We start from the raw sequence: 23697 nt of genomic DNA, 5'->3' as shown, positions 1-23697 counted from the left end.
CACCACGAAGATGACGTGCTACAGACGCGAAACTTAACCGACAGGAAGAAGATGCTGTGATATGCAAATGATTAGCTTTTCAGAGCATTCACACAAGGCTGGCGCCGGTGGCGACACCTACAACGTGCTGGCACGAGGAAAGTTTCCAACCGATTTCTCATACACAAACAGCAGTTGACCGGCGTTGCCTTGTGAAACGTTGTTGTGATGCCTCGTGTAAGGAGGAGAAATGCGTACCATCACGTTCCCGACTTTGGTTAAGGTCGGATTGTAGCTTATCGCGATTGCGTTTTATTGCTGCTCGCGTTGGTCGAGATGCAGTGACTGTTAGCAGAATATGGAATCGGTGGGTTCAGGAGGGTAATACGGAACACCGTGCTGGATCACAACGGCCTCGTATCACTAGCAGTCGAGATGACAGGCATCCTATCCGCATGGCTGTAACGGATCGTGCAGCCACGTCTCGATCCCTGAGTCAACAGATGGGGACGTTTGAAAGACGACACCCATCTGCACGAACAGTTCGACGACGTTTGCAGCAGCATGGACTATCAGCTCGGAGACCGTGGCTGCGGTTACCCTTGACGCTGCATCACAGACAGGAGCTCCTGCGATGGCGTACTCAACGACGAACCTGGCTGCAAGAATGGCAAAACGTCATTTTTTCGGACGAATCCAGGTTCTGTTTACAGCATCATGATGGTCACATCCGTGTTTGGCGACTTTGCAGTGAACGCAGATTGGAAGCGTGCATTCGTCATCGCCATACTGACATATCACCCAGCGTGATGGTATGGGGTGCCATTGGTTACACGTCTCGGTCACCTCTTCTTCGCATTGACGGCACTTTGAACATTGGACGTTACATTTCACATGTGTTTAGACCCGTGGCTCTACCCTTCGTTCGATCCCTGCGAAATCCCTATACTCCAGCAGGATAATGCACCACCGCATGTTTCAAGTCCTGTACGGGCCTTTCTGGATACCGAAAATGTTCGACTGCTGCCATGGCCAGCACATTCTCCAGATCTCCCACCAACTGAAAGCGTCTGGTCAATGGTGGCCGAGCAACTGGCTCGTCACAATTCCCCAGTCACTACTCTTGATGAACTGCGGTATCGTGTTGAAGCTGCATGGGCAGCTGTACCTGTACTCGGCATCCAAGCTCTGTTTGATTCAATGCCCAGGCGTATCAAGGCTGTTATTACGGCCAAAGGTGGTTGTTCTGGGTACTGATTTCTCAGGATCTATCCACCCAAATTGCGTGAAAATGTAATCACATGTCAGTTCTAGTATAATATATTTGTCCAATGAATACCCGTTTATCATCTGCATTTGTTCTTGGCGTAGCAATTTTAATGGCCAGTAGTGTATTACCATGAAACCTACGTTTCTTAAAAACACTTTGTTTTGGCGTCATATTTTACTTTTTGAGAGACTTACCAACCTGTTCGTCACTTTTCCTCAGAAAAACGTTATCACTTCGATATACAACGTGGGTTTATTCTATTAAACGACACGATACTGTTCTTGACAGTGCTACCAATACAAACACGTACTTTAACCTTTATAACACAGCAATCCACAGCCTTCTAAATAAAAAATTATCGATTTTATTAGATTTTGAAGTAATGCACGTAAAAATGTTAACATTTTCAACCGGTGTAGATTATATTGCAAAAAATAAAATAAAATACTTCCCATGGATGTTAATATATATATAATTTTCTTTGTAAAATTGCAAATTTTATGTTGTTGTTGTTGTTGTGGTCTTCAGTCCAGACACTGGTTTGATGAAGCTCTCCATGCTACTGTATTCTGTGCAACCTTCTTCATCTGCTCAGTTTATTCATCTCTTGGTCTCCCTCTACGATTTTTACCCTCCACGCTGCCCTCCAATACTAAACTGGTGATCCCTTGATGCCTCAGAATATGCCCTACCAACCGATCTCTTCTTCTAGTCAAGTTGTGCCACAAATTTCTCCTCTCTCCTATTCTATTCAATATCTCCTCATTAGTTATGTGATCTACCCATCTAATCTTCGGCACTCTTCTGTAGCACCACATTTCGAAATCTTCTATTCTCTTCTTGTCTAAACTATTTATCGTCCATGTTTCACTTTGATACATGGCTACACTCCATACAAATACTTTCAGAAACGACTTCCTGACGCTTAACTCTATACTCGATGTTAACAAAGTTCTCTTCTTCAGAAACGCTTTCCTTGCCATTGCCAGTCTACATTTTATATCCTCTCTACTTCGACCATCATCAGTTATTTTGCTCCCGAAATAGAAAAATTCATTTACTACTTTAAGCGTCTCATTTCCTAATCTAATTCCCGCAGCATCACCCGATTTGAGTACAGTCCATTATCCTCGTTTTGCTTTTGTTGACGATCATCAAAATTACTTGTTTTAAAAAAAGGTTTCATTTAAAAACCAAAAATGTTTGCACTGCTGCTATGGCTTATTGAATTTTGGTTTGTTTTACCCCGTTATCAATAAAAAATAAAAAAAAAACACCTGTTATAACCGAGACCAAACAAGTACCGAAAAATATCGGTTATTATGAACTGAAATACCTGTATCGGTTTTAACCAACCGGTTTTTCTCATCCCTAATTGGAGGTTTATAACGAACCGGTCTTCAGACTGAGACAATAGCAACAACATCTGGTCTTGTTATTTAAATTCCGTTTGATACTCTTTTTCTATACATTTCAACTGTGTTGTGACAGTAGAGAACGGTGGTATTCTGAGTGGTTGTTAAAATACAGGAAAACTGCGGCCGAGCGGTTCCAGGCGGTAGAGTTTGGAACCGCGCGACCGCTGCGGTCGTAGGTTCGAATCCTGTCTCGGGCACGGATGTGTGTGATGTTCTTAGGTTAGTTAGGTTTAAGTAGTTCTAAGTTCTAGGGGACTGATGACCTTAGAAGTTAAGTCCTATAGTGCTCAGAGCCATTTGAAAACTGCTTACTTGCATTTGCACGACTTCGTGGCCTATAGCAAGGCTAGATATGCGAAATCAGGAACGCTCAGGGAAATTTCAGTTCAGTGTGTAGTACCGCCTTCGCGCGGTCTGCACACAGGAGGTGGAGCGGCCGCCGGGAGAGACTTGTTGGGAGCGCCCGCGACGCGCCGTTGGCCACTTTCGCCGCCGTCAAATGTCAGTCTGCCGGCCGCTAATTCGGGCGAAGGACAGGTCAGAGGTACAATGCAGCCCATTGCAGCGCACGCGGCCTCTTACTGCCGGTTCTCCCCCGCTAAATTGGAGCGTTGAGGAGCCGCCCGCGCCGCCCCTCAGTAGTGACAGGACGCCGCAGGAGGCACCAGGACCACTGCCGCCGCCGCCGCCGCCGCCGCCGCCGCCCCCGCAGCCGCCGCCGCCACCATGGTACGTCTGCAGGCGGGAGTGCCTGCCGCGGCTGTGGCGCCTTTTCGGGTGGTCCACAGTTAGCGGCTACTCGGGTGTTTATGTGGAGTTGTGGCTGGTCGTCGGCCTTGCGCTGCACCTGCATTGTAAATGCACCTGTGTCTAATGACCACTCACCGTAATACGTGACTTCGTTCTGTAATAAAAAAGAAGGCTGTGTATTACTGCATGTCTACAGAGTAAACCAGAACCCCACCTACAAAATTTCGGAGGTTTTTCAGGAATATTTTCTGAGCATTTTGGTATAAGGGATCCGAGGTCACCAGTGACCCTTCACAGAAGATTCGTGTAATGTGTTGTCTCATTTACCTTATTTACTAGCAACGGAAGACAGCAAAACGAAAGCTGAGATTTTAAATTTAGCATTTGAGAAATCTTTCACGCAGGAGGATGGTACAAACATACCGCCGTTTGAGTCTCGAACACATTCCCGTATGGAGGACATAGTGATAGACATCCCTGGGGTTGAAAATAAATAAATCGCCAGGTCCTGATGGGATTCCACTTCGGTTTTACAGAGAGCATTCTACTGCATTGGCTCCTGACTTAGCTTGCATTTATCGCGAATCTCTTGCCCAACGTTAAGTTCCGAGAGACTGGAAAAAGGCGCAGGTGACGCCTCTATATAAGAAGGGTAGAAGGACGGATCCTCAAAGTTACAGAACAATATCCTTAACGTCGGATTGTTGCAGGATTCTGGAACATATTCTCAGTTTGAATATAATGAATTTCCTTGAGACAGAGAAGTTGCGGTCCATGCATCAGCACGGCTTTAGAAAGCATCGCTCCTGCGAAACGCAACTCGCCCTTTTTTCACATTATATCTTGCGAACCATGGCTGAAGGGTATCAGACGGATGTCATATTCCTTGACTTCCGGAAAGCGTTTGACTAGGTGCCCCACTGCAGACTCCTAACTAAGGTACGAGCAAATGGGATTGGTTCCCAAGTATGTGAGTGGCTCGAAGACTTCTTAAGTAATAGAACCCAGTACGTTGTCCTCGATGGTGAGTGTTCATCGGAGGTGAGGGTATCATCTGGAGCGCCCCAGGGAAGTGTGGCAGGTCCGCTGTTGTTTTCTATCTACATGAATGATCTTTTGGATAGGGTGGATAGCAATGTGTGGCTGTTTGCTGATGATGCTGTCGTGTACGGGAAGCTGTCGTCGTTGAGTGACTGTAGGAGGATACATGATGACTTGGACAGGATTCGTGATTGGTGTAAAGAATGGCAGCTAACTCCAAATATTGATAAAAGTAAATTAATGCAGATGAATAGGAAAAAGAATCCCATAATGTTTGAGTACTCCATTAGTAGTATAGCGCTTGACACAGTCACGCCGATTAAATATTTGGGCGTAACATTGCAGAGCGATATGAAGTATGACAAGCATGTAATGGCAGTTTTGGGGAAGGCGGATAGTCGTCTTCGGTTCGTTGGTAGAATTTTGGGAAGATGTGGTTCATCTGTAAAGGAGACCGCTTATAAAACACTAATACGGCCTATTCTTGAGTACTGCTCGAGCGTTTGGGATTCCTATCAGGTCGGATTGAGGGAGGACATAGAAGCAATTCAGAGGCGGGCTGCTACATTTGTTACTGGTAGGTTTGATCATCACGCGAGTGTTACGGAAATGCTTCAGGAACTCGGGTGGGAGTCTCTAGAGGAAAGGAGGCGTTCTTTTCGTGAATCGCTACTGAGCAAATTTAGAGAACCAGCATTTGAGGCTGACTGTAGTACAATTTTACTGCCGCCAATTTATATTTCGAGGAAAGACCACAAAGATAAGATAAGAGAGATTAGGGCTCGTACAGAGGCATATAGGCAGTAATTTTTCCCTCGTTCTGTTTGGGAGTGGAACAGGGAGAGAAGATGCTAGTTGTGGTACGAGGTACCCTCCGCCACACACCGTATGGCGGATTGCGAAGTATGTATGTAGATATAGATGTCGACTAGACTGACCGAGAGGTTCTAGGCACTTCAGTCTGGAACCGCGCTACCGCTACGGTCGCAGGTTCGAATGCTGCCTCGGGCATGGATGTGTGTGATATCCTTAGGTTACTTAGGTTTAAGTTGTTCTAAGCTCTAGGGGACTGATGACCTCAGATGTATAAAGTCCCATAGTGCTGAGAGCCATTTGAACCTTTTTTGAACCTTCACTAGAGCGAAATAGCCGATAACATGCGATGACCAACAGGTGCAACACAAAACACAGTGTAGAACAACAACTGTCAGAAGAAAAAGCACTGCGTTGTTGTTGCCGTAGCTGCGGGAACAACTTGCCCTGATATCAAAGTGACGCTCTTCCACTGCACTCAGTGAATCCATACACGAGGTGCGTATTGGCCAACTCTTCCTCGGGAGACCTGTTCGTGCCGCTGTGTATCACTGTTGACGTACGACATACACTACCGGAGAAACATATCCGAGACTCAACCATGCAGTACTGAATGTAAGCTTATGCGCGAAGGGTACGGTGGCAGTGCTGCAGTCAATAGACAGTACCGCGGGTGGATTAGTTTCCAAACATTACACACAGTGTATAGCGTACAGCGTCGGCATGTGCACTGTTGTGAGGGTATTTTCAGTGCATTACAGGTGTAAAGATAAATGGGAGTTAATAAATAAAATTAAATGCAGTTACTTTGTAACAAGCCACTGCAAACCACAAGACCCTTATACCAAACTACTCGGGAAATGTCCCTGAACGACCACCGAAATGTTGTCGGTGGCATTCGAAACATAGAAATAGATATCCTCGGTGTCCCAAAGCAGCTTAAATCACCTAATAAAAGCAAGGCTTCCAAACGGTTCAAATGGCTCTGAGCACTATGGGACTTAACGTCTGAGGTCATCAGTCCCTCTAGAACTTAGAACTACTTAAACCTAACTAACCTGAGGACATCACACACATCCATGCCCGAGGCAGGATTCGCACCTGCGACCGTAGCGGTCGCGCGGTTCCAGACTGTAGCGCAAGGCTTCCAGTTCAGATTGTATACCTGTCAGCTTCCTCTCAGAGTATGCTGATACAATAGCTCCATATTTAGCAATTGCATACAACAGATCGCTCACAGAAAGATCCCTACCTAAGTTTGGAAAATTGATCAAGTCATACCAATACGCAAAAAGGGAAGTGGGACTAATTCGTTGAATTAAAAGCCCATATTGATTTGCAGTGGGATTTTGGAGCTTACATTGTATTCGAACGTTATGAAGTACCTCCAAGGAAACGATTCATTGACGCGTAGTCAGCTCGGATTCAGCAAATATCGTTTTTGTGAAACACTAGCTCTTCATACTCATGACGTAATGAGTGCTATCGACAGGGGATGTCAAAACGATTGTTGTAGGCCCTCTATTGTTCTTGATCTATATTAACGACATAGGAGACAATCTGAGTAGCCCTCTCAGATTGTTTGCAGGTGATGCTGTCATTCACCGTCTTGTAAAGTCATCAGATGATCAAAACGACTTGATTTATATAAAATATCTGTATGGTGCGAAAAGTTGCCATTAGCCCTGAATAAGGAAAAGTGTGAAGTTATTCACATGAGTACTAAAAGAAGACAGCTAAATTTCGATTACGCGATAAGTCACACAAACCTGAAGGCTGCAAATTCAACTAAATACTTAGCGATTATAATTACAAATAACCTAAGTTGGAACGATCACATAGATTTTCTTGTGGGTAGACCAAACCAAAGACTGCGATTCATTGACAGAACACTTAGAAGGTGCAAAAAAATGGCTCTGAGCACTATGGGACTTAACGTCTGAGGTCATCAGTCCCCTAGAACGTAGAACTACTTAAACCTAACTAACCTGAGGACATCACACACATCCATGCCCGAGGCAGGATTCGAACCTGCGACCGCAGCGGTCGCGCGGTTCCAGACTGTAGCGACTAGAGCCGCTCGGCCACACCGGCCGGCACTTAGGAGGTGCAACAGGTCTATTAAAGAGACTGCTTACACTACGCTTGTCCGCCCTATTCTGGAGTACTGCTGTGCGGTGTGGGATCCGCATCAGGTGGGACTGACGGATGACATCGAAAAAGTACAAAGAAGGGCAGCTCGTTTTGTATTGTCGCGAAGTAGGGGAGAGAGTGCCACATACATGATACGTGAATTGGAGTGGCAGTCATTAAAACAAAGGCGTTTTTCATTGCGACGGGTTCTTCTCATGAAATTTCAATCACTAGTTTTCTCCTCCGATTGCGAAAACATTCTGTTGGCACCCACCTTTTAGGGAGAAATGAACATCTCGATGAAATAAGAGAAATCAGGATTCGCACAGAAAAATTTAAGTGCTCGTTTTTCCCGCGTGCCGTTCGAGAGTGGGACTGTAGAGACACAGTTTGAAGGTGGTTCATTGAACCCTCTCCCAGGCACTTTATTGTGAATAGCAGAGTAATCACTTAGATGTAGATGGTTAGTTGGTTCATTTGCGGGAAGAGACCAGACAGCGAGGTCGTCAATTACGTCACATTAGGGAAGGGTGGGGAAGGATGGCGGACGTGCCCTTTCAAGGGAACCATCCCGGCATTTGCCTGAAGCGATTTAGGGAAAACACGGAAAATATAAACCAGGATGGCCGGACGCGGGTTTGAACCGTCGTCCTCCCGAATGCAAGCCCCGTGTGGCAACCACTGCGACACCTCGCTCGTTTGGATTTACCTTGTATGAGGTTGATGAAGGATACTTCATGTATATACATACTTCTATGTAAAGCACGCTCCTTCGTCTGTGACACGACGAGGAAGTGGTAAAAAAAGTTGAAGTAAATTTTTAAAAAGTCTACGGCAATTCTATGAGGACACAATAGTAAATTATAGGAAAACTGAAGACTGGCATGTAGCTTAATACCGTTCCGTGCAAAATAAAAATAAACAACCAAACAAGCAGGCTTGGCTGTGTACAAACATACGATGACATTCGTCAACTGTTATGTGATATCAGGCGTATATGAGTTCCGGCATTTATAACACATTGATGGATTTTATAGAAATAAACTGATGTCTTCTGACACACGTAAGTTATTTCATTTCGTTTCCCCTTTCGAGAGATTTTGCCTCCGTGTTAAGAACACCTTCCGTACTTTTATGTACACATTCCTGTTGACTTAAAGACTGACCTGACGCTCATTACTGGAGCCTAGAATTACAGCTTAGAAGCGATGAAGATAACATCGTAATTCTCCGTGATTTCGGAACAGTGTTGTTGCTCTGTAAAACTGAGGTCCTGAGTTCGTTCCTGCTCCCGGACAAGGATGTTTGTCCTCGAAATAGACTATAACGTATTTCGAACAATATATTCGGTATAAACATGACAAGACATAACCTGTAAGTTTGACTATAACCCGAAAGTTGCAATGGATTAAAATTTCACTTATTCTCGGGTGGTAACTGCGCAGATAAAATCAAAATAAAAAATAAAAATAAAATAGAGATCGCAATGAGGGTAAGAGTATTGCTGGGCACGTATAGGATTATTTTAAGAAGCTACTATATGTGTAATACGTAGGCCCTACGCATGAATAATTTGCTATCAAACTGAAAGTATAATCTTATAGATGGTTAGACCGCGTAATGTTCCCCTTCAGTTATTTCTCACGATTCCTCTGCTGCGACCTTCCTCAGGATCTTTTGGCTGTAAACTATCAAACAGCCTGCGAGACAAGATCTGTTTCAGTGACTGGTCCTAATGGTGTCGCTAAATAATAATAGCAGCTTATAGCCCCGTTTATAGCCGTCACATCATTGAATGACCCGCACAATGTCCCGGCAGAAATGAAAGAACGAAATCGAACAATGTGGAAAGAACGAACAACGTTTCTATCGTTACGCATACTTCGGAGACGGTACAGCTGTGAAATCAGCAATACATTTGCTATTTATCTGGTGCTAACGTACTTTAGAATATTTACATTTCTCTGTTACAACAAAACTAAATTTCGTTAATTACACAATTCCTAACGCGCCGAGACTATTTGGGCTGTCTAGGCTGATAAATACAGACAATAGTTTTTTATTTTCGATTTAGGCGAACGAATGTACCTTCGCTTGTCTGGCATTTCACTGGCGTCAGTACCCAGTATAGAGATCTACCACCACAACTTACTGACTTCGTTAGTAGATTTAGCCAATTGCTGGCGATAGAGAAACACCAAACAGTCGGAAGGGGACACCTGTGTTTAAATCAGCTACATGTACCCTGCAGGAAACAGTTAACTGTCATGTTAAAACCTGTTTTTTTCTGCTATAAACCGTTGTCTAACTCAACACTTTTCTTACTTTTCAGGACGATCTTCCAGCGGAACAGATACAGCGTAAGTAGATTATTCAATTTGATTTATCTCACTGAAGTATCTATTATTTTATTTTATTTATATCTCTGGTCTATACCATTTAGGTTAACTTTTATGAGTAGGTTACTGCTGTCTTTAGAGAAAACCACATATCAATATATTTTTTGAAACTGTTTGTGACTGTGCCGGAAAATAAACTATTTTCGTAACATACATTTGAACAATCACTGTTGTCCCCAGTTCTTTCCGTTGACATTTTTAGCCTTGCATAAAATTTTTACTACTGTTTAAAAGTGCTTTCGTGAAAGAATGACAAATGCAGTAACATTTTTTCGATAGACGTAGGAACTTGTGTGTTCTCATGTAACCCTGGGTGTTTATGAAGTTTATATTCATAGTAATAACGAACAATATAAAATTGTGATTGAGAGTCAATTGGCCGGATACCGTCAAAGTGACGTGTAAGAAAAGTACCACTAAATCTGCAGCTGCCGTAGTTTGCATCTTGGTATTTCTAGATCAATTGTTACGGTAGCAGGGGGAGATTGCAAACGTACAAAATTCGTCTACGAAAAGTTACATAAGAAGAATAATTTTCACAAGCAAGGGAACTTTAAGGGTCAACCAAGCAACGTAACCGAATTTGTCCTTGATTAGTGTGAAGCGCTCGTGTAGAGTGGACTGACCTGCTGAAACCATATCGGGGTCCGTAGCAGCTGATGCCCAAAAGCTATTTACGCACGCAACAGCTGTTTACAAGAAAATCGTCTCAGTTTACGCTCTGTCGGGTGCGTAATGAAGACTGAAACTCCAAACTGCACTTAACCAACAGTTTCGTCGACGCTGGATCCTTAGAGGAGGGGTAATTTCTCAGTCACAGCGACGTACTGTTGGACAGTTTGTGGGGCTCACAAACTACAACTTCATTTTGCCCTCTTTGTACGGATTTCCCTCTGTTTCCAGTAGTCCTTCATACGGTCTCTGTGCTGTTACCTTTGTTCTTCTGTCCGTGTACTTCCCGTCTTTATAGTCCTTCTTTCCAGCGAAACCCGTCAAATGAACGGTGTTTGTTTGCAATGACTTCATCCACACATTGAAGCAACAAAAAACCTGTTAAAATGATGCACCTGACGAATCTCAGGAACGTTAACCAATGTATTACTTAAACAAAAATTTCGAATTTCATTTAACTGTTGACCTTTTACTGAAAAATTCTTGGTGTTTTTACATAAAAACACTTAGCTGCTTGGCCTGTTACCTGGCTCTACCTTAACAAGGTTGGCCTCCTTCACTTGTTTCGATATGTTTGAAAGACTAAGAAACTAGTGTTCTCGCTTGTCACGTCCACTTTGTAAGTTGTAAACAAACTGGTCCGCAAACATACCTATACGAAACTGCACCAGATAGTTATTTGCGCCTTTTGCAGACATTATGTATATGGAGCGTTTCTAGTTACTTTTGTAAACATGATAATCTTTGTTACCATCACATTTCCCCATATTTTAAAGAATTCGTAGTTCAGTGATGCACAAAGGTTTACAGCGTCTGTGCTGCGGGTCAGTACTTGTTCTCTTCTGGTTTAATTCAAATACTCAAAAAATATCGGTTTTGTTTAAATGATGCATTCGTCACTTCATGGGAAGTTACAAATCTAAATTCAGTAGACCTCTGGGAAATATACCAGAAATAAGGAGAGTTCCAACAATGATGTTATAACAGCTGAAACCAGCAAACACATTTTTTGATTTATTAAGATGTGTAAGGTTAAAAATAAGATCTCATTTGTGACCCGGTCACACTCGCCTGAAATTGATACTGATTTCTAAAGCACATGTGTATCTCCCTACATCCGAACGGTGTCCGACGAAATTTGCACAACGCTGCACTACGACGCTAATCAATGTTGAGATGTACTTCTAACAGAGCACAGTTTCCAGCTCGTACTTTTTCCATCATAGTAAGTCTGTAGGTCATCATCCCAATTTAATTCATTTAAATGCATCTAAAACAATTTCTCCGTAAGATATTTTTTATTTTGGTCTTCATATGCAGGCCACTTAGTTCACCAAACTAATTCAATAACACAGCCTAACAAACGCTATTTCTTTGATTTCTTTTTGTTAGGTAATATCTTAATAATATGGTGTTTTGGGGACTGAATCCATATATGAACTCTTCTTTTCTTTTTCTTTTTCCGAACAGTTTTGTTAGAGCGTAGCTCCCTTATAAACTAGGAAGATAGTAAAACACACGTAACAGAAATGATATGTAATTTGGAATAAAAACAGGAAAAACGCTCTTCATTACATGGGAATTTTGTGTCCATCGGCTTATTACAAATGATTGAAGCGATTTCACAGCTCTACAATAACTTTATTATTTGAGATATTTTCACAATGCTTTGCACACACATACAAAAACTCAAAAAGTTTTTTTAGGCATTCACAAATGTTCGATATGTGCCCCTTTAGTGATTCGGCAGACATCAAGCCGATAATCAAGTTCCTCCCACACTCGGCGCAGCATGTCCCCACCAATGAGTTCGAAAGCATCGTTGATGCGAGCTCGCAGTTCTGGCACGTTTCTTGCTAGAGAAGGTTTAAACACTGAATCTTTCACATAACCCCACAGAAAGAAATCGCATAGGGTTAAGTCGGGAGAGCGTGGAGCCCATGACATGAATTGCTGATCATGATCTCCACCACGACCGATCCATCGGCTTTCCAATCTCCTGTTTAAGAAATGCCGAACATCATGATGGAAGTGCGGTGGAGCACCATCCTGTTGAAAGATGAAGTCGACGCTGTCGGTCTCCAGTTGTGGCATGAGCCAATTTTTCAGCATGTCCAGATACACGTGTCCTGTAACGTTTTTTTCGCAGAAGAAAAAGGGGCCGTAAACTTTAAATCGTGAGATTGCACAAAACACGTTAACTTTTGGTGAATTGCGAATTTGCTGCACGAATGCGTGAGGATTCTCTACCGCCCAGATTCGCACATTGTGTCTGTTCACTTCACCATTAAGAAAAAATGTTGCTTCATCACTGAAAACAAGTTTCGCACTGAACGCATCCTCTTCCATGAGCTGTTGCAACTGCGCCGAAAATTCAAAGCGTTTGACTTTGTCATCGGGTGTCAGGGCTTGTAGCAATTGTAAACGGTAAGGCTTCTGCTTTAGCCTTTTCCGTAAGATTTTCCAAACCGTCGGCTGTGGTACCTTTAGCTCCCTGCTTGCTTTATTCGTCGACTTCCGCGGGCTACGCGTGAAACTTGCCCGCACGCGTTCAACCGTTTCTTCGCTCACTGCAGGCCGACCCGTTGATTTCCCCTTACAGAGGCATCCAGAAGCTTTAAACTGCGCATTCCATCGCCGAATGGAGTTAGCAGTTGGTGGATGTTTGTTGAACTTCGTCCTGAAGTCTCGTTGCACTGTTATGACTGACTGATGTGAGTGCATTTCAAGCACGACATACGCTTTCTCGGCTCCTGTCGCCATTTTGTCTCACTGCGCTCTCGAGCGCTCTGGCGGCAGAAACCTGGAGTGCGGCTTCAGCCGAACAAAACTTTATGAGTTTTTCTACGTATCTGTAGTGTGTCGTGACCATATGTCAATGAATGGAGCTACAGTGAATTTATGAAATCGCTTCAATCATTTGTAATAGCCCTGTATTTCCTTTCTCTCTTCTTGTTAAAGCCCCTAACACAGCTTTTTCTCCGATGAATGGCCCGTTGCATGTATCGGTGAAGTGACCAACAATGATCCACCATCACATTGTACTGATATTCCAGCGGCCCTGGTACCATCTTTCCCTTACTCTGACGTCTTGAAGAAAGCGCTCATCTAGATTCCGAGGTTTCAGGGACAAGGGCAAGGTGGCTGTTGAAAAAGGGAAAAGTGAGGCGCATCAGCCTAGTTTGTTGAATGTTTCCAGGGTGTTGGCTACAGCAGAAATATACTGTGTATCCTTTTTATTGCCTAAGAGTGATACTGAAAACTCCCTCTCACTCACTATTTCTCAAAGTTGGAATTGAACATCATTTTACGAACCCCGGGTACAACAAACACTCTTTATTTCAGTTTCGTTTCTTCTACGTGACGTAACTCCTCGAAGACGTACTTGAAACATTCTGTGTCTTTCGGTAAGACTTCCGCGAACTGTTTCATTAGGAGCAGCTTAATGTATAGATGTGTTAATAGAATTTCTTTTTCGGATCCACAAGATTCTAGCCCAAAAAGAGGACGCAAAGTGCTCCTCTTAGGAATTTTCAAGTATACTAACATTTCTAACCTGTGTCATTGAAATATTCCATATTATTCCTAACTGAAACAATATATGAAATAACTGTCATTAAAATCGCTAAAAATGTAATTTTTAAATATTATATTAAGTGTAAAAAAAGGTGGCGGTGAGGGACTTTTCTTGTCATCTTAGGACTCAACACACTAAAAATCTCAAGAATTAGCATGTCTCATTGAAAAAGGTATTTCATCATTGGGCTGTTTTATTTTCAACAAAGACACTTGTACGCTACACGTAAAGACATTACGACAACGGTGAATAATTGATCTTTTGGATCTGCAGTTCTTGTCTTTCTTTCCGTATTTGTCGTTAAGTTATTGGATATAGGTCCGCCTTCCATGTAAAAACTGTGTTTTTTTTCTTGTTACTCAAACATGTTTCGATATCTCTGTGCCATTCTCAGTTGTCTTTGTTTATTAAAAACTGTGAAAAGCAAACATATTTTAGGTTGTAACTGATCTAACAAAGTGACGCCTAAAGTAAGTTTTTGTCCGCTTTTCTTCTTACCGTGATATTACATTACATGGTTTCGCAAGACCACCTGTATGGTGTCTGCACTGGTAGCTCGTAACCTGCAAACCAAACGATGTAAATATGAATTTCATCGGCAAGTTAACACATCCCTTGATTTTGAGCAAAAACGTGATTTTAGTGTGGCAAAATGTTTTGCGTATACATTTGTTACTGCTCACGTTTTGTTGTGACTGATCCTTCTTCTTTTCCGTTCTGAGGGAAGTACACACACATATTAACATCATTTGTGTAATTTCGTTTTTAAAAATGCCTTTTCACTTCGTAAAACGCGTTGAACAGTATGTTGTTGTGTTTCCTAAACCCGTCAGCGTTGGGTTTTGCCATATCAAAATCACGTGACTTTTTTTTAAAAAAATTAAGAAAGTGATGGAGATGAAATTTACATTTGTGTGGTTTAGTTTGCAGATGGCAAGCTATCAGTGAATAACGCCATACAGATGGTCCTGCAAAACAATATAATGTAAAATCACGGTAAGAAGAGATACGAACAAAAACTTTCTTTAGGCCTCACTTTGTTAGATCAGTTACAACCTAAAATATGTTCACGTTTTAAAGTTTTCAGTAAACAAAACCCACTGATGGAAGGACAGAGGTGGCGATACATGTTTAGGTAACACGAAAAAACACTGTTTTTGCATAAAAGGCGGACCTATATCCAATAAAAGGCGAATAACTTAAAAGTGCACATTGTGAAACAAAATACCTGTTGCCTTTCGGGAACCAACAAAAATTGTCCTCGTAATGTACCTGTTGCCTTTCGGGAACCAACAAAAATTGTCCTCGTAATGTAGATTGGTTTTTGACTTTTCCACATGTGTCATCTCTAACGGTGGAAATATATATTCAGCTCAACAATGTGCAAGTGACAGCTGATGGAGCTGAAACGGCGGTAATGTGTTGTCATGATGTCAGTAAGCGAGGAGATTGGGAGGAATTGCCACCCACAAAATTGAAACCTGTCAATTAGAGGGGGCTACGTGTTCGTCGAATTAATGAGTTTTTTATCTCGTAAAATCATTCCCCTAAATCAACAGTAACTAATAATAGTCTTTTCAGTGCCCCTTCTTATCCAGTCCTTGAAGTACTGTAGATGTTTACTTAAGGCCAGCGTAAACAATCCTCTTTACATTGCAGTTATACCTGGTTGACCTTGCGATGAGAAAGGAAAAGTGAGATAACTTGTGTTATTTTTTTGCGCTAGTGCTGAAGAAGGCCTTCGACGCCTTCGACCATGACAAGAAGGGCTACATCACGACCGACATCGTGCGCACCATCCTGGACATGCTGGGGCTCAAGCTGGACGCGGACACGCTCCAGGATATCATCGAAGAGGTCGACGTCGACGGTGAGTCATCACCGGCACACTCGGGCTATTGACAACATATCGATACATCTAGACGCCGATATTTCTTTACAAAAAAACATCGATCTATATTGGCGTCATTACTCCCACAGTTGTTGTTGTTGTTGTTGTTGTGGTCTTCAGTCCTGAGACTGGTTTGATGCAGCTCTCCATGCTACTCTATCCTGTGCAAGCTTCTTCATCTCCCAGTACTTACTGCAACCTACATCCTTCTGAATCTGCTTAGTGTATTGATCTCTTGGTCTCCCTCTACGATTTTTACCTTCCACGCTGCCCTCCAATGCTAAATTTGTGATCCCTTGATGCCTCAAAACATGTCCTACCAACCGATCCCTTCTTCTAGTCAAGTTGTGCCACAAACTTCTTTTCTCCCCAATCCTATTCAATACCTCCTCATTAGTTACGTGATCTACCCACCTTATCTTCAGCATTCTTCTGTAGCACCACATTTCGAAAGCTTCTATTCTCTTCTTGTCCAAACTGGTTATTGTCCATGTTTCACTTCCATACATGGCTACACTCCATACAAATACTTTCAGAAACGACTTCCTGACACTTAAATCTATACTCGATGTTAACAAATTTCTCTTCTTGAGAAACGATTTCCTTGCCATTGCCAGTCTACATTTTATATCCTCTCTACTTCGACCATCAACAGTTATTTTACTCCCTAAATAGCAAAAATCCTTTACTACTTTAAGTGTCTCATTTCCTAATCTAATCCCCTCAGCATCACCCGATTTAATTTGACTACATTCCATTTTCCTCGTTTTGCTTTTGTTGATGTTCATCTTATATCCTTCTTTCAAGACACTGTCCATTCCGTTCAACTGCTCTTCCAAGTCCTTTGCTGTCTCTGACAGAATTACAATGTCATCGGCGAACTCCCACAGTATCGATACTGAAATGGAAATATCGAGTACCGATATTTTTATTTTGTCTTACATTTTCTTCGCGAATTTCGGTAAATATTTGAACTTTTACTTTTTTTAAAAAAAAATTGTAGTACAACATAATTTTACTTTCACTTTCACTGTGTGAAGGAGTCTTACTACTTTTTGAGCTTTCATCAAGGTCATTCTTTCTCTTTGACTATGTGAAGCAAGTATAGAAAGAAGAAGATTGTACTGGGGGTGGTGGTGTGAATGGAATAACAAGATATCCGATGTGAAGAAATAACACACCAGTAAAAAAATAATTTTTAACGCAACTAGTGTACCATTTCTTCACATCGACGTTGTTCTTCAAAAACAGTTACTGAAACTGATGGAAAAAAGTCCACTGGTCTCTGCGGTGGGCGGAGACTTGTGAGCGGAAATGGTGACGTGGTCTCCGCTCGGCGCTACCAACAGAAACTTCAACGTTTAACCCCACCGCGCAGTTTTGCGGCTGCTAGGTCGCTGGCGTTGGCACAAATAAAAAATAAGAAAAAGAAAGAAGGGAGTCGGCACGAAGTGTTCCGGACAAATCCGATGTATGACGAAACCGAACGACGGACCCATCGGACACCTGTTATTGTGCCACTTAACATGCAGTTAGCATTGTTAGAAAAGTGGTTATCGCGAGGTGTCAACATACATCGTTTTGTTTTAATTCTTGCTCTAAGGGGGATAAGCACAGATGCGAGTTTCATGTACAGAATATTTAATAATAAATCAATACCTGAATATACAATTCTAAAACTGGCAGTATACACTATGTGATCAAAAGTATCCGGACATCTGGCTGAAAATGGCTTAGAAGTTGGTGGCGCCCTCCATCGGCAATGCTGCAATTTAATTTGGTGTTCGCCCACCCTTTAGCCTTCATGACAGCTTCCACTCTCGCAGGCATACGTTCAATCAGATGCTGGAAAGTTTCCAGAGGAATGGCAGCCCCTCAGTACTGCACTGAGGAGAGGTATCTATAATTACTATTAAAAACAGTCTTGATCACGATCTATTTTACAAGGTGACCGGTTTCGACCACTACTGTGGTCATCTTCAGACCAATGAGTAGGAACCCCTTTCTGTTGGAGAATCACAACTACAAGTGCGTTGTGATTCTCCAACAGAAAGGGGTTCCTACTCATTGGTCTGAAGATGACCACAGTAGTGGTCGAAACCGGTCACCTTGTAAAATAAATCGTGATCAAGACTGTTTTTAATAGTAATTATTTACAAGACATTGATCACTGCTGTTCCCATAATGCATTCAAAAGAGGTATCTATGTCGGTCGGTGAGGCCTGGCACGAAGTCGGCGTTCTAAAACATCCCAAAGGTGTTCTATAGGATTCAGGTCAGGACTCTGTGCAGGCCAGTCCATTACAGGGATGTTATTGTCGTGTTACCACTCCGCCACAGGCCAGTGCATTATGAACAGGTATTTGATCATGTTGAAAGATGCTGTCACCATCCCCGAATTGCTCTTCAACAGTGAGAAGCAAGAAGGTGCCCAAAACATCAACGCCGGCCTGTGATGTGATAGTGCCGCGCAAAACAACAGGAGGTGCAAGCCCCCTCCATTAAAAACATGACCACACCATAACATCACCGCCTCAGAATTTTATTGTTGGTCCTACACACGCTGGCAGGTGTGTGGCTTATGAGCAGCCGATCGGTCATAAAATCCAAGTTTTCTCACCTCCCGCCTGTCATAGTACTTGCAGTGGATCCCGATGCAATTTAGAATTCCTGCTTGGTGGTCTGGATAGATGTCTGCCTCTTCAACTGTCGGCGATTCATGTCAGTCAACGGATGAGGTCGGCCTATACACTTTTGTGCTGTACGTGTCCCTTTACGTTTCCACTTCACTATCACATCGCAAAGAGTGGACTTCGGATGTTTAGGTGTGAGGAAATCTCGCGTACAGACGTATGACACAAGTGATACCCAATCACCTGACCACGTTCGAAGCCTGTGAGTTCTGCGGAGCGCCCCATTCTGCTCTCTCACGATGTCTAATGACTACTGAGGTCGCTGATATGGAGTACCTGGCAGTAGGTGGCAGCACAATGCACATAATATGAACAAAACGTATGTTTTTACGAGTGTCCGAATACTTTTGATCACATAGTGTATTTACAATGGGCAGATAGTAGTTTTTTCTCCGGTATGCCTGATTTTTTTGAGTCCTGCTACACACTGACTGCAACACTATGGAGCAATACTAACGTCATGGCTCAGTAACAAGTTCTAGTAATACCCGCCATTGTAGCAACAATGTGTAAAAGATTCAAAAGCAAATGGACTGTATTTTGTTCCACTAACCTTTGCTTATTACCAATAGGTTTTCGGCTTAGCACGACGTCATTTGGAACAACTGACTCGTGGCCCAAAGGATACCAGTATGCAAGTGACGTAACGTGTAATTAACGTTCTTACCAACGCGCTTTGATCGTAGCATCAGTAGAAAATGACAAATCGAGTCATCATCACACGTGTCATGTCTAAAAAATGTCCGAATAATTAGTGGCTAATAACTGGCTGAAAACATGTTGAGAGTCCATAAAATGGCTTTGGGGGTACGTGACGTTTTAGAGAGAGTGTATAAGTCGACTAGAGACGAATACCAAATCGTTTTACCGACGATGTGGGGAAATCCATTGACATAACTGACTTTAACATTGAGCAGATTACTGTGGTGCACACGAGAACAAGCATCTCGGAAAAGTCGAATTTTGTCGGCTGTCGACGTGGTACTGTCATGAGTATCTATGGAAAGTGGATGAAGGGCGGTTGAGCCACGAGTAGTTGACGGGGGCTGGACGTCTGCTCCTCATCTCTTAACGTGGAGGTTGGAGGCTCGCTGAAGATGGGGCTCCGCAGCAGACAACCCCCCTTATGTACTTCTACGTTAGGCCAATGACGTCGTGAATAACCATTGCAGTGGGCACAGGACTATCGAGACTGGACCGAGAGTGGAAGCGTGACACTTCGTCGGATCAATCATGTTTCCTGCCTCAGTAGGTCGATGACCGGTCCGGATAGAGCATCGTCCATTCGATCGGCTTCTCGAAACATGTGCCACGCCACGGACGCAGGCCGGAGGGGACAGTATTATACACTACTGGCCATTAAAATTGCTACACCACGAAGGTGACGTGCTACAGACGCGAAATTTAACCGACAGGAAGAAGATGCTGTGATATGCAAATCATTAGCTTTTCAGAGCGTTCACACAAGGTTGGCGACACCTACAACGTGCTGACATGAGGAAAGTTTCCAACCGATTTCTCAAACACACACAGTAATTGACCGGGGTTGCCTGGTGAAATGTTGTTGTGATGCCTCGTGTAAGGAGGAGAAATGCGTACCATCACGTTTGCGACTTTGATAAAGGTCTCATTGTAGCCTATCGCGATTGCGGTTTATCGTATCGCGTCACTACTACTCACGTTGGTCGAGATCCAATGACTGTTAGCAGAATATGGAATCGGTGGGTTCAGGAGGGTAATACGGAACGCCGTGCTAGATCCCAACGGCCTCGTATCACTAGCAGTCGAGATGACAGGCATCTTATCCGCATGGCTGTAACGGATCGTGCAGCCACGTCTCGATTCCTGAGCCAACAGATGGGGACTTTAGCAAGACAACAACCATCTGCACGAACACTTCGACGACGTTTGCAGCAGCATGGACTATCAGCTCGGAGACCATGGCTACGGTTACCCTTGACGCTGCATCACAGACAGGAGCGCCTGTGATGGTGTGCCCTACGACGAACCTGGGTGCACGAATGGCAAAACGTCATTTTTTCGGATGAATTCAGGTTCTGTTTACAGCATCATGGTGGTCGCATCCGTGTTTGGCGACATCGCGGTGAACGCACATTGGAAGCGTATATTCGTCATCGCCATACTGGCGTATCACTCGGCGTGATGGTTGTTCGCAGTGACGCCACTTTGAACAGTGGACGTTACATTTCACATGTGTTACGACCCGTGGCTCTACCCTTCATTCGATCCCTGCGAAATCCTACATTTCAGCAGGATAATGCACGACCGCATGTTGCACGTCCTGTACGGGCCTTTCTGGATACAGAAAATGTTCGACTGCTGCCCTGGCCAGCACATTGATGAACTGCGGTATTGCGTTGAAGCTGCATGGGCAGCTGTACCTGTACACGCACGCCATCCAAGCTCTGTTTGACTGAATGCCCAGGCGTATCAAGGCCATTATTACGGCCAGAGGTGGTTGTTCTGGGTACTGATTTCTCAGGATCTATGCACCCAAATTGCGTGAAAATGTAATCACATCTCAGTTCTAGTATAATATATTTGTCCAATGAATACCCTTTTATCATCTGCATTTCTTCTTGGTGTAGCAACTTTAATGGCCAGTATTGTTAAGGCGCTTGGTTTCAAGAGTCCTGTTGTAGTAATCGAAGTTACCGGGACAGCTATATTCAAACACACATTTCTAGTTGTCTTCCTATAATTTTGTCCAACCCCTTAGTCCTATTTACTACACTTGTATTTACATCCGCATTTATGTCGTATAAAGTAGGGTCAAAAGGGAATACGTTTTACTGTAATACTGTAGGTCTGTCTTCATCCTTCATCTGACAATGGAGGTTGGCACGAGAGCAGTTGACGTCGCAATAGGCGATTCCAGCCACCTTGTTTCTGAGTTTTAGCACAATTTATCGAGACACTATAGAATTGGAGATTGGCATTTTCAGTTGTAGACCAGGCACACAAATTAAACCCAGCGGAGTTTCATTGAACTGTCATTGTAGCTCTCTTGGAGTCTTGACCTAGTACTTTGTGAACTGCGCTATTGAATGTGGGCAGGGTCATCTTCCCAAAAGAAGCCTGAAATAAGCAAGTTGATTGTTTCGATTAAACGAAGCACTAGGTAATCTGATATGGCGGGGAGTCTTATAAACAAATGAAGTCTCTGAAGATAAGGATATTTATGGATGTTTCGCCTGATGCTCAAGAACACTTCCTCTGACATGTCTCAATACGAGATGGCAACAATTTTTTTTGTCATTGAAGAGACTTCAATGATCCTCTTCAGTGGCACGTTTACCCCATCATCGAACTCAATACTGAAACAAAAAGACAACACATTTCAGATTTTTCAGTTTTCAACAAATATAGTTTACAATATCCCTCGCAGTCATATTCATTTACGTACTCTTAATAAATCGTTGCTGTTTATGTGGAAACTAAAGGAACAGACGTGATGTAAATGGTGATTTGAATCTACAGGGTGGTCGGAAACAATTCGAAAAGCTGGTAAAGGTGTTGCCGCGTGGGTTATGCTGGAAATAACTGCACGGAAGCGACAAAGAAACTGGTATAGGCATGCGTATTCAAATACAGAGATATGTAATGGTCGGAAACAATTCGAAAAGCTGGTGAAGGTGTTGCCGCGTGGGTTATGCTAGAAATAACTGCACGGAAGCGACAAAGAAACTGGTATAGGCATGCGTATTCAAATACGGAGATATGTAATGGTCGGAAACAATTCGAAAAGCTGGTAAAGGTGTTGCCGCGTGGGTTATGCTGGAAATAACTGCACGGAAGCGACAAAGAAACTGGTATAGGCATGCGTATTCAAATACAGAGATATGTAAACAGGCGGAATACGGCACTGCGGTCAGCAACGCCTGTATAAGACAACAAGGTGTCTGCTGCAGTTGTCAGATCGATTACTGCTGCTACAATGGCAGGTTATCGAGGTTTAAGTGAGTTTGAACGTGGTGTTATAGTCGGCGCATGAGCGATGGGACACAGCATCTCCGAGGTAGCGATGAAGTGGGGATTTTCCCGTACGACCCTTTCACGTGTGTACCAGTGAAACAAATTTCTGACGTCGCTGCGGTAAGAAAAAGATCAAGCAAGAACGGGACCAACGACGACTCAAGAGAATCGTTCATCGTGACAGAAGTGCTACCATTCCGCAAATTGCTGCAGATTTCAGTCCTGGGCCATCAACAAGTGTCAACGTGCGAACTATTCGACGAAACATCATCGATATGGGCTTTCGGAACCGAAGCCCCACTCTTGTACCTTGGATGACTGCACGACACGAAGGTTTACGCCTCCCCTGGGCCCGTCAGAACCGACGTTGGACTGTTGATGACTGAAAACATGTTGCGTGGTCGGACGAGTTTTGCTTCAAATTGTATCGAGCGGATGGACGTGTACGGATATGGAGACGACCTCATGAATCCATGGACCCTGCATGTCAGCAGGGGACTGTTCAAGGTGGTGTAGGGTCTGTAATGCTGTGGGATCTCTGCAGTTGGAGTGATATGGGACCCCTGATACGTCTAGATACGACTCTGACAGGTGAGAGGTACGCAAGCATCCTTTCTGATCACCTGCATCCATTCGCGTCCATTGTGCAATCCGACAGACTTGGGCAATTCCAGCAGGACAGTGCGACACCCCACACGTCCAGAATTACTACAGAGTGGCTCCAAGAACACTCTTCTGATTTTAAACAATTCCACTAGCCTCCAAACTCCCCAGACACGAGCATTATTGCATCTGGAAAGCCTTGCAACGTGCTGTTCAGAAGAGATCTCAACCCCCTCGTACTCTTGCGGATTTATGGACAGGCCTGAAGGATTCATGGTGTCAATTCCATCCAGAACTACGAGTACTTCAGACATTAGCTTAGTCCATGCTGCGTCGTGTTGCGGAACTTCTGCGTGGTCACTGGGGCCCTATCGATGTTAGGCAGGTGTACCAGTTTCTTTGGCTCTTCAGTGTATTAACAAAAACAATTCGATACGTTGCGTCTTTTCCGATTTAATTAAC

General features: G+C 43.4%; 1 protein-coding gene across 1 annotated transcript in view; it reads left to right on the top strand.

The window, feature by feature from the left end:
* The first annotated feature begins 3272 nt into the window (after positions 1-3272).
* The window catches only part of LOC126473708 (troponin C, isoallergen Bla g 6.0101-like), a 51869-nt gene continuing 31444 nt past the window's right edge, over positions 3273-23697 (top strand). Inside the window, exons 1-3 of the mRNA XM_050100950.1 lie at positions 3273-3396; positions 9737-9764; positions 15779-15922. Coding sequence (XP_049956907.1) covers positions 3394-3396; positions 9737-9764; positions 15779-15922 — 175 coding nt within the window. The 5' untranslated portion in view covers positions 3273-3393. The remainder of the gene's footprint in view (positions 3397-9736; positions 9765-15778; positions 15923-23697) is intronic.

Source organism: Schistocerca serialis, chromosome 4, assembly GCF_023864345.2.
Source record: "Schistocerca serialis cubense isolate TAMUIC-IGC-003099 chromosome 4, iqSchSeri2.2, whole genome shotgun sequence".
NCBI lineage: Eukaryota > Metazoa > Arthropoda > Insecta > Orthoptera > Acrididae > Schistocerca > Schistocerca serialis.
The sequence above is the reverse complement of the archived record's forward strand: the minus strand, read 5'-3'. Positions and strand labels throughout refer to the sequence as shown.